This window comes from Sturnira hondurensis, unplaced genomic scaffold (assembly GCF_014824575.4).
Source record: "Sturnira hondurensis isolate 20B ecotype Veracruz unplaced genomic scaffold, ASM1482457v3 Scaffold0007222, whole genome shotgun sequence".
Classification (NCBI taxonomy): Eukaryota; Metazoa; Chordata; class Mammalia; order Chiroptera; family Phyllostomidae; genus Sturnira; species Sturnira hondurensis.
In genome coordinates this window covers 1,915,370-1,931,912 of record NW_028079853.1, presented here as the reverse complement: position 1 = coordinate 1,931,912, position 16,543 = coordinate 1,915,370, and the positions used below count along the sequence as shown (strand labels likewise).

The 16,543-nt window shown below is 43.2% G+C and overlaps 1 protein-coding gene across 4 annotated transcripts in view; it reads right to left on the bottom strand.

Moving 5' to 3' along the window:
- The window catches only part of ILDR1 (immunoglobulin like domain containing receptor 1), a 36,330-nt gene that overhangs the window by 16,745 nt on the left and 3,042 nt on the right, over positions 1-16,543 (bottom strand). For 3 of the 4 annotated variants that reach the window (XM_037051506.1, XM_037051507.1, XM_037051508.1), the window contains exons 2-3: positions 4,642-4,812; positions 3,228-3,377 (exon numbers count right to left, since the gene is read on the bottom strand). The exons of the other annotated variant lie outside the window; for it this stretch is intronic. In XM_037051506.1, the coding sequence (XP_036907401.1) occupies positions 3,228-3,377; positions 4,642-4,812 (321 nt within the window). The remainder of the gene's footprint in view (positions 1-3,227; positions 3,378-4,641; positions 4,813-16,543) is intronic. 4 annotated transcript variants of the gene reach the window in all.

Below are 16,543 nucleotides of genomic sequence, written 5' to 3'. Positions count from 1 at the left end.
TACTGTTTAAGTCACTAATATTTTGGGCTTCTGCTTACTCACAATCAAACTTAATCCTGATACAGTGGGTACAATTATTAGCTGCATTTCAGATGAAGAAACCAAGGCATAGCAGGCCTTGGTCTTCTCCAGGAGGCTAAGAAACTGGCCTGACAACAGAGAGATGGTACTTAGCAGAGGTAGGTTCAAGCCCCTGCCTCCTTGCCTCACACTTGGTACTGCTGACCACTGAGCTCTAATGCCCTTTCCAAACAAGGTGGAAAATGCCACAGCCTGGATGCCTTGCCACCTGCAAAGAGATACCTCTGACTCTTGAAGGGATAGATTATGAGATAAGCCTGAATAGGAGGGTTGAAATGCCCATATTTTAAGAGTAAATGTTACTCAAAAAAGGAATTTTCATTCTCACAAGCACCAAGTGCTATGCTACCCCCTGAGGTAGATGAATGGCATGTTCAAGATTAGCAAATTCAACAAATGCTCACTGAAGACCCTTTGTGGGCCCAGCACTATGGCAGACACTGTGGACGATCTCAAGAGGAAATGTGGGTGATCCAAAGAGGAAGAAGCCCCATCTCTGTCCTAAAAGGGCTTCAACTCCACTCAGAGGCATCAGGGCAGCCTCCACGTCCCCTCTATTTTAGCCATGGTAAGTACCAGGGGCCATCTCCAAATTCTTCAAGACCTTAGCATTACAGACTTGCCCCTGTTTAGTTGACAGTCATAGCTGCAATTCTTTTTTTAAATTTTTTAATTAAAATATAGTTGGCATACAATATTGTATCAGTTTCATGTATACGACAGTGATTCAACATCTATACACCACGTGAAGTGATCACCATGATAAGTCTAGTAAATATCTGTGTATCTGCAATTTTTTATCATTTGTTTGTCAAGAAATGTTTATTGAGGAAATGAAACAAAAATGCGAGGTCATGCAATATTGGAGCTAACTCGGACTTCTGTTTCCTTCTATTTCTACGTCAATCCCTACAATTTGATTGTACCCATGATTTTCCACTACCCATGCTTTTCCACTACCTTTCCCAGAAACAAGCTTTACCACAGATTTGGAAGAATGGTGAAAATGTTTTGGGGCAAATTCCCCCTCAAAATCTAATACACACTATAAATCTGCCCCAGGAACAAATATAAAGGACACATGGACAAAAACTAAAAGTGGGGGATGGGGAGGGAGAATAGGAGGGAGGTGGGGAGCACTGGGGGAGATGGGCTGGGCTGGGAGTAAAAGAAAACTGTACTTGAACAATAATTAAATTTAAAAAATGTTTTAAAAATCAGCCCCAATTTTTATTAGTGACATTAAGGATTGCTTATGGATATCAGAGTAATGAGGACATTTAAATATGTTAACATTTTTGATCTGTCTTGGATCATTTGACAGGATTTGACAGGGTCATCTCACACGGCGCAGACATGTGCAGAAAAGTATCAGAAAACAAGGGCTCCAAATGTCACAAGCCTAGAGGTAAAAATGAAAACCAAGGGGAAACACCACTTTCCCATGGGAGTAAGAAAGAGTCCGAGGCTGATGCAAAATTGCTGATTGGGAGTGGAGGTAGTACACACTCACCATCAGAAAGAACACCACTCACCATGAGAAAGAAAAGACAATGACGTAAGGACTATCACCTATGGGGACTTTCAACCTTCAGAAACTATAAAGGACACTTGCTATCAAAGAGACTTTAAACTTGAATCCTATCAGAGCTAATTCTGTGGGCTCCGGAGAAAGTAGAACCACCCTGAATCTTTGAGAATGCTCCTGAAGGTCAGATGTTCCCTAAGGCCAGGAATTCAAGCACTGCTTAGGGAAATCAGAGGTGGAATGTAAAAGGATCAGACTTAAGTCAAATTAGAAACAAAGTTGAAAGGCAATTGTTAAACTGTCTTTCTTTATTTTATTATTATTATTTTTAATCCTCACCTGAGGACATTTATTTTTCAATACTTTCAGAGAGAGAGGAAAGGAGAGGAAGAATGACAGCAAAACATTGATTTGAAACAGAAGCATAGATTGGTTACTGTATGCACTCGGACCGGGGATGGAACCTGCAACCCAGGTATGTGCCCTGACTGGAAATTGAACCCACAACCCGTATAGGACAACATTCCAAACAAATGAGCCACACAAGCCAGGGCACTGGCTCCCTTTAAATGATCTACTTCTAAATGGTTACAGAACACTGACCGATTTCTCCACATTGCTGCTATGTGTACCCAGAGTATTTCCCCCATCCCTTGTTCCTTTTTACCCAGTAAATGTTTATGTAACACAGCACACAACGCTCACTGAAATAAGCTCTGAAATTTGTGCCGATACCCCATCACACTAATCCTGAATTAAAAGACAGGAATGTGGAGTGCTAACCAATCCATCCAAACGCATGCTGAGTAATCATAACTAAACTTCGCTGCACAATCACTGTTTGCTAAGTGCTTTACACACACCATCTCACTTAATCCCGACAAGTCCCCAGGTACTGTCATCAAGTTTCACTTAACAGAAATCGAGGCCAAAAAAATTGAAGGGACTTGCCCAAATTCACACACCCCATAAGTGCAGAATGAGGACTCACACCTGAGTCTGATCGCCACTCCCTGTACGGGGCACAATGAATAGATACACTTTAGATATGGCTCTCAGATACCACATTTGATATTCACTTCAGTGTGAGGAGACAGAGACCATTATGCTCATCTTTCAGAGGAGGTAACAGAAGCTAGAGAAAATATCTGCCACTGCTCACTGAGCCAGCATGTGGAAGTAATGGAACACTCAGCCAGGTGTTTTGACTCTAGCCCAATGTTCTTTTCTGTACCACTGGAGGCTGCTGGTCTCAAGGTGGTCATCTACTTGGAAGGCTCTGTTTTCTTGGATATGTATAACAGGCAGGACCAGAGGGAAGCTCAGGAGCCTGGGTTCTAGCAGGCTCTGAGAGCAATTTGTAGAAGGGCTCAAAGAGCCTCTTCCACTCCCAAACCATCCACTCCCAGACCTTTAGCCAATGCTCAACCAGAGACCAACTTCCAAAGAAGTGACTTCAGATGATGCAGCGCGTTCCGTATATCTGGCGTTTTACTCGAACAATGGCGAGGACCAAGGAGACCATCAGGCAGCAGAGAAAGAGGGAAATCCCCACAATGACTCAGCCTGGTGTCCGCACCCTGCCACCCTCAGTCCCCTGCCACCTCCCCACACTCACGGTTCTGGATGGTGATCTTGCGCTGCCGGTAATCTACCCCCAGCACAGGCTCATTCTGACCCCGCCTCTGGGCCACAATTCGAACCTCCCGCTGGCTGTCGTTGCAGTCATTGGAAGGGTCCTGGCCCAGGGACAAAGCTGCCTGGTATGCTGAGGAAAGAGGACACACCCAAGTCACACAGCAGTGGGGAATTCCCAGGAAGAAAGGTGCCCTCACTGTGAGCCTATGTGTCCCCAGGGAGTTTTGTTAAACATGAAGGTTCTGATTCTGTAGGTCTGGAACGAGAAGCAGAAATTCTGCATTTCTAATGAGCTCTCAAGTGATAAACCAACGAGCAACACTTTGAGCAGCGAGACTCCAGACCCACCCAATAGGCCACCATTTCCAAATCCTGGCTGCATCCCCTGATCTCCTATCCCAACTTCCTTTGTCTCATTTTCAGTTGCCCCAGACTCTGCTCTCACAGGGTTCATTCATCTGCCCTTACCGTGCAAAGTGTGAGAGCTGTTAAATTTGCTGGGGCAAACGTCTACTACCCTAGTCTCTCCTACCTCCCCACTTAACCCAGGCATTTTGTGAGGAACCCCCAGGAAACAATGCCTCAATTTAGAAAGGGAAGGTTTCTTAGGGGGACATCAAACTCTGTGGGTAGCTCAGTTAGATTTTGGGGTTCATATTGTGAGACAGGGTTCCCAAAATTTCCACAAGGTTAATTGTCCCAGGATGATTGTGGATATCTAGGTTCCTTTGTCCTTTGAGAGTGGCAGAGGTGGGCAGCTAAGAAGGGTTTGGGCTCCAGACAGCAGAACTGACATGAGTGGGGCAATTGTCACTTAGAGATAGGATTTGGCTGAACATAGGGGAGTTGAGGATCTCAGAGACGTCAAACAACAAATGGGCTTCCCTGGGGGCAGTGAGCTCTGCATCGGAATTTAGTCAGTAGAGGAATGACCATCTACCAGGAAGGCTGGCCACAAAGTCCAACATGGCAGTGGGCACAAGGCTCACAAATGATCATTCCTCATGCACTGTGGGGAATACAGGGGTCTTCTTGTTGGCATTCTAGGGGTGGGGTGATCGGGGTGGGGCAGATCTACATCCTTATCTCAGTGTGCTGGCACGGACCAGGAGGCAGAACTCACTCTGCCTTTTGCTTGTTGTCTGAGCTGCCTTGAAAACTTTTTAGAATAAGGTGGGATATAAATTTTTAAATAAATAAAATAGTATGTGACCTTCAATAAGTTATTGCATCTGCCTGGGCTCAGTTTGCTTATCTATAAAATGAGGAGACTAGATTAAATGCTCTTTGGGGCTTCTCACAAACGAGGATTTGTGATCCTAAATAATTCCTACAGAGTAACAGCAATACTTCACAGAGGGACTTGGGCAGAGGCAGAAGGAGAGGGCACTCACACGCAGAGTAGTAGTCAAAGATGGGATCCTTGCAGAAGGACTTGAAGCGCCACGTCACTACCACGTCCTGGAGCTGGGCAGAGGTGGTGTAGTCACATTTGAGGACGACGGAGGCAAACAGGGTGACATAGCGTTCTGTGTGCTGGACTGTCACCAACAAGGGCAGGCACCCTGAAGCCAAGAGCAGGAGACAATGCTGCAGGCAGACCAGATCTCCGGGAGGTGACCTACTTCTGTGCGTGGGGTAACAAAGGCTATGCAAATGAACACACCAACTGCCTGACTGCTCGGGAGCTCACAGGCGGAGTCTGAGTTCCTACTTGGCCGGAGTCTGAGTTCTTACTTGGCCTGGGTGAAAAACTGCACAGACCATGGGGAAGACAGTGGAGAAAAAGATCAAGGCTGACTCCCAAGGAGCTCAAGGTCCATGGGTCCATTGATGGTGATAACACATACAACAATAAACAAATCGTATTAAAATAAGGCAATATTTGTACTAGAGTGACCTTGTTAATACATATATATTTTCACATCACTTTCTTTTAAAAACATTTTCCTATTTACTTAGGATAAATTCCAACCACCACAAAGAGGCCTATAAGGCTGGTAAGTCTGCCTTCAGCCTTTCTCTCCTGACTCATCTCCCTTCCCACCCTACCTTACACTCAGCGTTTGGCCACTCCGAACTTGCTTCAGTCCTTTCCACACTGGGACTGCTGTCTTCTCCAGTCTTGCTACATGTGGATGTCTTGGCTGGAACGCTCTTCCTTATCATGGGCTACCTACCACTCTACTCCCTTCACTAGATTAATTACTATTTATTCCTCGGGTCTTCAGCTGCGCCCTCCCCTCCTCAAGAAGCCTGGCCTGACTGCAAATCTGGGAAAGGGGCCTCCCTCTGTTTTCCCAAAGTGCCTCATCTTACCTTAAGGAAGCATTTTCACACTTCTTGCTAATGGCCTGTTTACTACAGGCTCCAAGAAAACTGACTGGTTTGTCTGTAACTCATTGTTCAAACCCTAGTACCTCATATTGTGCCTATCACCTCCCTGGCGCCAAAAAAATGTTTGATGAATAAATGATGGAATGAATGACCAAAAATACATTAACCAGTGGATAAGAGCAGCACAGGTCAAGATAAACATAAAGCAAATGAAAGAAGAAGATCAGACTGTGACAAATTTTATTAAGAAAGACTTGAAGGAATTAAAAGTCTTCCCCCTCTTACCTTCCAAAGATAGAGACATACTCCACGTCTGCCTTGATGAGGAACCAGGTGACACAGAAATGTCAGATGGGACTTAGACACAGTCAGAGGGCCGCACATAATTGGCATCTTTAATGTTCCTATGTCAATATGGTTTCTAGGCCAGGTTATAGGGAATCTTCTCATGGGAGGGTCCGTGTGGAGCAGTAGTCAAACCTGAGCATGCACCACCAGCAAGACCTGAGACAGCCCAGATCCCTGTCAACAGGAGTTTCTGATTCAGTAGAACTTGGGTGGGGCCCAAGGGTTTACATTTCTAATAAATTTACAGGAGATATGTATGCTATTGCTCTGGGCACCATATTTTGAGGAAAACTGGTGTAGACTAGATAAAAAAAACAAAAAACTCCAATGTAGCCTTTGGACTCAGCTGTGACTTGGTTCAAATCAAACTTTACTACTTAGACGTTGGGCAAGTTATTTACTCTCGGTGAGTTTGTGTTTCCTTAACTATAAGTGGAGATGATCATAGTACTAACCTCATCAGGTCCTTGCAAGAATTCAATGAAATAATCCACATCCAGGGCTTGGCTCAGGGCCTGGCACATTCACTGCCATGTTAGTGTCAGCGTATGAGTCTCTTTCCCTCTTTCCTTTATTACAAGAGCCAAGGAGAAAGAGGTTCAAGTTGGGGTTCTCAGGTGGAGCTGACTTTATTTTAACTGAGTTGCTCCCACAAGCAAAACAGACATAGACACCTGCTACAAAGTTGGGTGGGCCTGACTCAAGAGCCAAAGCCATTGGTTCTGGCTCCTGCCTCATCTTCCGGGCACAGCCCACATATGAGTAGTCTGCTGAGGCTTACGATGGACGCCTGCCCCACTGTTCTCGTGTCCATGGAGAGAGCCGAATGCTGCTCAGGACAGGCTCTGGCCCCCAGAAATGACTTGAGCCATCTCCAGGGCTGTAAATGAGGATGTGCCTGTGACAGCTATGTGGAAGAGAGGGTCTACAGAAGTGTAGGGGAGACCTGTGGGCAGGGGAGACTTCACGAAGGAAGAGATTTAAGCTAGACTGTAAAACTCAAAGAGGATAAACATTACACATGAGAAATACAGGACAGAGAAACTTGTCATATCAGGATGGAAGATGAGCAAAGGCCCTTAGCAGGGAGGGGCGGTTACTTGGGGAACCTGGAGGGAACCAACCTAGCTGGCAACTCTGGCTTAGTGGGAGACAGAGGGGATAAATTAGGTGGTGCTGGTATTGGTGACTGGAAGGTGGAGACATGGACTACATGACACACCAATACATATTTCTAGATAATCACTGAAGGTTTTTCTGAAGAACAGTAATCAGGTGACAGTGGTGTTTTTAGGAAGATGGATGACTTCCTTATTCAGCTGTTAATGAAAAAAGAACATCATTTTGAAAAATAGGCCTTCAGTAGTTTGGGGAAAAATAGCTGCTGTCCATACTGGCTGTTGGATTCCTGGAAACCAATCCAATCAGAACAGAGGAGCCAGCAACCAGTATCTCAAGCCTAATATGGATTCAACCATACTCTGCTTTTGTATTTTTCTCACTTTTTCTTTCCAGTGCTGACCTGAAATGGACTTTGGAGCTTTTGCCCTACACAGCTTTAACTGAACAGAAGGAGCTATGGGTAAGATTCTGACAATGAATTTGTCAACACTAGCTTCTTTGCACAGTAGTAACACAAATGGATTGGAATAGGGCAGGGGAGTCAAACTCATTTTCACTGGGGGCCATATCAGCCTAGCAGTTGCCTTCAAAGGGCCAAAATAATTTTAGGACTGTGTAAATGTAATTGCTTCTTAACTATTAAGCTGAAATTACATTCAGCCCTTTGAAGGCAACCAGGAAGCTGATGTGTCCCCCAGTGAAAATGAGTTTGACACCCCTTTGGAATAGAGGGAAAAACACTGATTTGCAGTCTAAACAAGACCCTAGGTTCACATAGCACTTTCAAATGTTTTATTTCACACACCAAATATGATCCCTGGGAAGAGAGAAATGTACCCATTTCATACATAGCAAATCTAAGATTGGAAAACATGATTTGTCTGTGGTCATTTATTTTCTAAGAAAATATAATTCAAGATTCGTCCCCTGAGCAATGCTCCTTCTACTCTGCCTGGCTGTTCTTTAAGTAAAGGAGTAGGTTTGGTATTCATTGGCTTGCAAAGAACTGGATCATGGGTCCAGGCTACTTGAGTAATAATTAATATACAACTGGCCGCTGTCACTCTGATACTATAATTAATAACCTACATATTCTTTATTTTGCTGAATGGTAATTCAACATAAAAAGCAGTTTATCAGAGCCCTGGCTGGTGTAGCTCAGTGGATTGAGCACGGGCCTGTGAACCAGACGATCGAGGTTCGATTCCCAGTCAGGGCACATGCCTGGGTTGCAGGCCAGTTCCTGGCAGGGGCCAGTTCCCAACAGGGGATGCATGAGAAGCAACCATACATTGATGTTTCTCTTCCTCTCTCCTTCCCTTCCCCTCTAAAGATAAATAAATTAAATTTTTAAAAAAGCAGTTAATCAAAAAGACCCTACTCAACATTATTTGTACAGAGGTGAAACATTTGGGGACGGACTGAGGCTTTCTGGGAGTCAGTTTGGTTGGAGCCAGAAGTTGCTCTGGAGTAGCTTTGGAGATTGCTGAACCTGACACTCCGAGGCAGGAGAACAGGGACAAGGGTGATCACCTTCATTATCAAATCCTCAGTCAGCTCCCCTTGCATGAATGCTCTTATTATAGGCAAATGACACCTGAGGGCAGAGAATTCACCTTTTCCAACGTCAACACTGGCTGTGCCGCCTTTTATCCTCTCTTCAATTTCATCTCTTATGTGAATTTCAAGCCTTCAAATACGCCAGGTTCCCAGATGTTTTGACCACATTGAGCTCACTCGCAGTCCCTCCAGGGGTCTGCCAGCCGCCTAGCATCCTGTGCAGTTCTCAGACCTTCCCCTACAACGCGTCCCCAGCCCCCACCACTCTCACCCAGAAAGTAAGGAAGGGTCTCAAGATAAAAGGTAACTGAGCAACCAGCAAACCCTTCTTCTAGGTTGTTGGCCTGGATCTCAGCATCTACTGTTACATACACTGTCTTTAATCTGCACAAGTCCCCTAGGGTGGGATCAGCGCTGCTCGTCTTTGTGGGCCAAAGTTCAGACAATAAACTAAGTCCTCTCAGCTTTGGGATTTGAATTTAGGGCTTGCTGACACCAAAACCCAATCTTTTTATTTAATTTTTTCCTTTAAAACTTTTTAATTTTGATTTTAATTTTAATTGTTGTTCAAGTACAGTTTTCTGCCTTTTACTCCCATCCCAGACCACCCCATCTCCCTCCATTTCTACCAATCTTTTTATTTTTATTTTTTAACCCAAACCCAATCCAAGTAGGCAAGTTTAACCTTCTAAGTGGAAGTCAGGCACTGGACTCTCTAAAGGCAGGAGGATCTTTCAGATCAGGCAGAAGACAAAGGAAGTAGCAAGTCCATCTCATAGGCAAAAACCTCCCATCTTTCTTTCCCATGCTGTTACTTCTCTGTAAAACTAACCACATTGGGCACGCACACTACTAAGCAAACAGGGGTTTTCAAGAAGAGGCCCAAAGCAGCAAGATCAGGGCTGAAAATATGAACAGATTCAAAGAGACAAATGCCCTGTTTATAGACGGCATCATGCTCTTTTATTTTTTAAAAAAACTTAATCTTGCCCTGGCTGGTGTAGCTCAGTGGATTGAGCACGGGCCTGCGAACCAGACGATCGCGGTTCGATTCCCAGTCAGGGCACATGATTGGGTTGCAGGCCAGTTACCGACAGGGGCCAGTTCCCGACAGGGGCCAGTTCCCTGCAGGGGATGCACGGGAAGCAACCATACATTGATGTTTCCTTCCTCTCTCCTTCCCTTCCCCTCTAAAGATAAATAAATAAAATGTTTAAAAAAAAACAAACAAAAAACAAATAAATCCTTTAAAAAAAATACTTAATCTTTATTGTATTTTTCCATTACCATTTAGTCCTCTTACATCTCCCTCCCCACAGCAATCCCCACACTATTGTCCATGTGCATGAGTCCTTTATCTCCAATCTCTCCACCCCCTCACCTCCACCCCCCACATCATTGCTCTTTTGAACTTAATACTACAAGTTTTTAAATTTGTAAATTATCTTTTTATTCTTACATTTATTTCCTTCATGTTGTGGCATCACCTTATCCTCAACTCATTGCTACCCATTTCCTAGCTGTCTCTATTATTTTTCCCTTGAAAACTTAATTTTAGAGACTGACTTCCTGAGTTCAGATTCTACCTTCACTCCCCAGCAGTGAAAAGAGCTAACAAGGTATTTCCCAACTCCAGTTGTTTCTTTACACACAAAATTGGGATGATACTAATAGTTGCCTTATAGGGTTCTAATGAGGATTAAATGAGATAAATGTCCAGCGTTTAGCAAAGAGCCTGGCACATACCAAACACTCAATAAACATTAGCTATTATTTGCATCAACTGTATGCGTCTTGCCTACCTTAAAAATATTGAGATCAACTGAGCCTGTCATGTAAAAGCATTCTGAAAGAATTAAAATGATACAAATGAAAACTGTCACCACCGTCTTCTCTTTGCAAAATGAGTTAGTTAGTGCTTCAAAAGCTTTCAAAGCTGTGTCACTTTATATTCTGGCAAACCCATACCCACTTTGCCTCCTTTGTGAAAGAGGAAGAGAGGGAGTCCTGTCATTTAAGGATGGAAAGGTAACTTCAGATGAGGTACTAGAGCTCATGGGAAGGAGGGAAGGGGAAGGGGATTCTCTGTTTCCCGCCACGAGGTACTTTCCAAGACAAGGCTGCCGTGGAGACTGGGGACTACCATCTGACATTAAAGTCAAAGAAAAACATACCAAAAAAGAAGAGTATCTTTACAACTAAATGCTACGTGTTCCTGAATACAAGCGTATCGTTGTACATTTATTTTTTTCATTGTCTTCCCTGTCTACAATCATATTGGGCAGATGTTTTACAGTTTCTACAACATGTTATCCACACAGCATAGGGACACAGGTACAAAGCGTCTTCCTTCCTTCCTTCCTTCCTAACTGAGAACTATTTTCAGAACATTAGATGGCATTTCCCCTCCTTTCCACAGGGAGGGTCCTGCCTAGAAGGGGATGGTAGCCAGTGAGGGAGAGGAAGCACGGAAGGGCCATGGCCTGCTGCTGCTGCTGCTGATGACAGGTCTCAATTCCTGAGTGTTTCTCAGGTACTCAGGCACCTCTGCTCCAGTTCGCATGTTAACAAAAAGTACACAGGTTTCATCCTATCAGAGTTTATCTCCGATCAAGCTATCTCAAGTATATTTGCCATTGGTAGTAATTAAATTTCTTTAGATAACAGTGCAAACATGAGAGAACTGAAGGGGAAGAGTGACTGGCAATGAGTATCGACAAGAAGTAAGGGACCCAGGGAGTTAGGAGAGAGCTGGTGCAGGGAAGGAGTTATGTCTACACACTACGGATTTAACAAAGGTCTGGCTTGTGCGGCTCAGCAGCGCTAGGCTTGGGGTGGCACTAAAGCACGCGGCTGGCGACCCTGGGGAGGAAAGAGTGACATATTCTGGGCACTTGCATGGTATTGAGTGCTTTGTTTATATGGTATCTCATTTCACATTTGCAAAAATTCCATGAAATAAGCTTTATTTTTATTTCAATTTCATAGGTGAATAAAATGCACAGGGAAATTAACTGATTTAAGCTCACATGGCTAGAAAGTGGCAAAGCTAGATTTACATTTACAGGCTCAAATTCCAAAGCCTACACGGTTTCCTGTGTACCAACTGCCTTCTGAGTAAGTTTTTCTAATGGTGGAAATTTAATCTTTATTAGATATTTACTTCAAGGCACACTCACAGATTTATTTTAACCATTTTGTATAAAAACCATTTTTTTTTACTTTTTTTGTACTACAAAATAATTTCAGAACTTCCAACAATAAAGAAGGGTATAAAGCAAAAACTTCCTCCTTGCTCACTCCACGCCCCAGAGGGGCCACATTTGACGACTTGGTGCATATTCCTCCACAGCTTTGCCTGTGCTACTCTTTCAAAAAAATGTAATTGTATTATGTATATTGACTCACAACTTTGTTTTCTTCAAACTAATGGTATATATCATTATATTCTATAGATCTAATTATTTCATAGGTCTAATTGTTTTAGTGGCTGCCTAAGATTCACTACATGGATGAACAATATTTATTTACCCATTTTCCTAATAATAGGCATTTAGTTTGCTTCTAATTTATCACTATTACAAATGACGCTGACAGGAATTGTTAAAGTGGCTGGCTTTATATAAAGTATCTCTTCACATGCCTGCCTTCCAGTAGGATAGGTTTCTTAAAGTGAGATTGCTGGGTCAAAGGAAAAAAGGCTCTTATCTTTTAATAGAAACTTCAGGAAAGAAATTTATACTCGTATTCCCATCAACGGTGTGACAATCCCTCATTTCACCACAGTCTTTCCAATGAGGGAACATATCAATCTTTAAAATTTTTTCATAAACTACAAGGTGAAAAAAATAGCCACTCAGGTGGTTTGAACTTGTTATCTCTTTAAGGGTAGAAGGCAAAACCTGGTTGAGAGGCAGAGCCTCGGAGTTCCCCAAAGTCTGTGGATCAAATCAGTGACTCATCCATCTCCCCACATGCTAATCTCAGATCATATGCAAATTTGAGTCTCACCAGAATGACAAATCTCTGTGTCCCCTGGGTCTTCAGAGGTCACTCATTCATTTAATGTATTAAATACCTACTATGAGGCAGGCACCATTCTACATGACGGGGGTGCAGCAGCAAATAAGGGAGACAACACCTCTGCACTATCGGAACGCATACTCTTAGTGGGACAGTCGACAACAAACAGGTAAACACAGAGACAAGGTACTTCACGGCTAAGCTTTATAGGGTTGCCCAGAAACTGATAGCGCTTTGGTTATCAAATCCTACTATACAATAAAGGACAAGAGAGGCACACGAATTCAAATAATCCTGGTAGCTCTTCTTGGTTGTTCCAAATCTTAAATCAGGCCCCAAATCTAAATCAACATCTTTCTCTACAAACCTGGGCCTCTTTGATTTCCCGTCTCAGCGAATTGGCAGCACTGAAAACTAGGAACCATCCTTGACATCTCTTTCCCCCCTCACGCCCCGCATGTAATTTATGATTGAATTGGTTTTATTTATCTCCTAAGTAATTCTAGACTCTCTCGATCTCTCTGTCCACCCTCACCTCCACCCAAATACATGTTATCATCACTTTCAGCCTGGATACTGCCTAAGCTTTACTGGTACCTACACATACTCTGGTTTTCAGCCACGTGGATTCCACATTGCCATCAGTCTCCCAACTCCTGCTCTTTAAAGATTTCCAAAAGCTCTCCCTTCACTGTTCTTAGGATAAACAGAAGCTTCCTACCATGACCTATGAAGCCATGAATATCCGGTCCTACCCACCCCTCTGACCTCATTTCCATCACACACCCTGTGAATTCCTCCACTCAGTCACACTAACATTCTTTCCTTCCCTCATGCCCACTGACCCCTCCAGCAGCCTTGCACATGTTCTTCCTTTAATCTGAAATGATGATTCCTCGGCTCTCAAGCATCAGCTTCTTTGGGGAGGACCTCCTGAGTGAGCAGAGTCCATCTATTTTGTGTTGTTGTGGCCTCTTATAGCTCTTTCTTATGCTTCCTGTCACAGTTGCATTTCTACATTTGCTTGTATTTCTTTTAGGCTTTAAGCACTTTGGGGCCAGGGCCATGTCTGCTTTTGTTTGCCAGCACACCTGCTGGTTAATTACCCAGCATCTCATTCCACTGCATTCGTTCAGTAAAAGAAAAAATAAATTTCATATGACATTGGGAAAACTGCTTGGAACAAATTTGAAGTAGTCTAAAAGTACAAAAAGATAAAGTCAACCATTTGTAGTACGTTCACATAAAAAGCAAGGAAGAAGGGTATGTGTTAGGGGAAGAGGGAGTATGAGAACATGTCATATCAGTGGAGACAAGGCCACCCAAGGTGGTGAGGTGAGAATGAGTGAGCCTTGAATCCCACAGGAAGAGCTTTAACCCACTCTTACAAGCAGTGGGTATCTAGTGGAGGTTCTTGGAGGATTAAAATGAAGGTATGAAAGATTCACCCAGGTAAATTAACCTATCATCTGGGTAGAAGAATGGCTGGAACTAGACAGAGAGGTAGCAGGTTAATGGGCAAGGATGCTATCAAGATGCTTAAGGTAGGCTAGTGTGAGCTTTGTTACCTGGAATGAAAAAGAAGGGGCAGATCCTGGGATTAAGCAACAGAATTTGGTGATAAACTGAATTTGGAAATGAAAAAAATGTTGCGCTGGCTGGTGTAGCTCAGTGGATTGAGCGCGGGCCTGTGAACCACACGATTGTGGTTCGATTTCCAGTCAGGGCACATGCCTGGGTTGCAGGCCAGTTCCCAGTTCCCGGCAGGGGATGCACGAGAGGCAACCATACATTGATATTTCTCTCCCTCTCTCCTTCCCTTCCCCTCTAAGATAAATAAATTTTTAAAAAAGCCAAAACTGCTTGCCTCTGACCCTATCTTTCTCTGAGATTTACACATCAGAGGATACAGAACTAAGAACTAGAAAAAGATGACATGATCAAAGTCTTCCTGATTTTTACAACACACAATTTTATTTCTCTCCCAACAACTTCAAATAATAAACTAAAGTATTAAGTTGAAGAAAACCAAGGCAGTCAATGATACATTAATTGCCTGGCATCTCATTCTACTGCATTATTGTTGGGGCAAGATGTTTAATAAGCAGCATTTAGTTAGACATCCAAGAGGCAATCTATTTCTGTTTCTGCATCCAAACATTCATTCAATCAGACAAAACCAACCAACCCCATGGCATGAAACATATGAAAGAGCAATGGACTGAATGAGGATGCCAGGATTCTGGTCTCAATCTAAAACTAACTCCATTGTTTCAACCTGAGATGTGTGATTTCCCTGAACACAGATTTTCTCCCTGTAAAACTTGCCAAAAGAAGAAGACAGGAACTGGGAGTGGATTCTACGTATGTTCAGCAGAGCACTGGGATTCTGGGCAGGTATTTCAGGGGGTTCCATGGAAAAAAGGGAGCGGTCGAGTGGGCAGTCTCCCATCCACCTCCCACAGACACCGCACCCTGAGAAGCTCCACTTTACCATCTACTAGGCCAGGGATCAAGATGTCGTTAAGCCTTCAGTATGATCCGAACCTTCATTCACCCCCTTCAGTAAGAATAACAAGTTCTAGATGCTAACAATCTTGTCTGATTCAGCTGTCTGATTTCCCAAAGAATAATATTACATGTTGATAGCCATGTCGACCCATAAGTTAACACTATGATCTTATTTTTCACAAAAGCACAAATGACACACCCTTTTACAGTTTGAAGGAAAGACTGAATTTGCATTCCAGGAATAAACTTTGAAGTTGGATGAACATAACCAGAGATGTTAGCCAATAATACGAAGGGCTGTAGGTACATACATTAGCCTTATCTTAATATTTTGCTTTAATAAGCAAGCATTACCTGTGTGATAAAAATCTATTTCTTAAAAAAAAAACCCTGACAACTGATCTCCCCTCAGCTCAGAGCACAGGGACTAGGGTGACTTCCCAGGACTCCCTGACCTCAGGGCCTCCAAGCCACATCAACTAGTGAGTACCCAAATCTGACATCATTTCACTAGTGGCCTACACTTTGCAATTGCAGAAGCTTGGATGCAAATCAGAGGATTGGGTTGACTCTTCTCTAGAAACAGAAGAAAATAAGGCAATGGACCAAAATGAACAGACTCTAGTATGAAGGTTTCCAAAGTTCTTATCGCAATTTGCAGCGGATCTTGAGAAAATCAACTTCCTGGGTTTTTTCTATTCAGTATTGTTAATTTGGGGAGTATCATCTATGAACTAAATATTATTAACATAATACTTGATGTCAGTTTGTTACTTTTTTATCCAAATAGTAATGGGGGTTGAGTGTATGTGTGGACCTTGTTTCTATTTTGTAAATCGCGCATGTGTTTGTTTACATGTCACAAAGGTGTTTCTTCCTGAGGGCTGTGAAAAAAAGTTTGAAAAACATTGCTTTGGTAGATACTGGGAGTGAGAGAGAAAGCGGATCTTCACCAGTTTGATCTTAGAGATTTTAGTAAGTTTGGTTTAAAAATAAAGAAGTGAGGGCAGTGGGGAGGGACTCAGTATTTCCTGAGCGATGACCGTGTTGTAGACACTGTGCCTGATCTCAACCCACTTGACAAGAGTTGGTCTGTTGGTGGGAGGAAAGGGGCTTGTCAGGAACTTTGCCTGGGTGAAGGGAGATTCACTCAAAGTTACACCTAGTAAGAGGCAGATTCTGAAATCCAAGCTGACATTCATCTGACTATTAATTGCAGTTTCTTAGCTGTAGGTGAAGGAGGCATAGAGAAGCCTAAATTGTTTCTCTGAAGTGAGCTTTAAAAAATCCTACTTGGGCCTAAATCGTGACCACCAGAGTCACTGTGGCTGACATTTACTAAGCCCTCACTTTATTCCAGTAACTGTATTATATTAGTGCTTTAAAACTTTCATT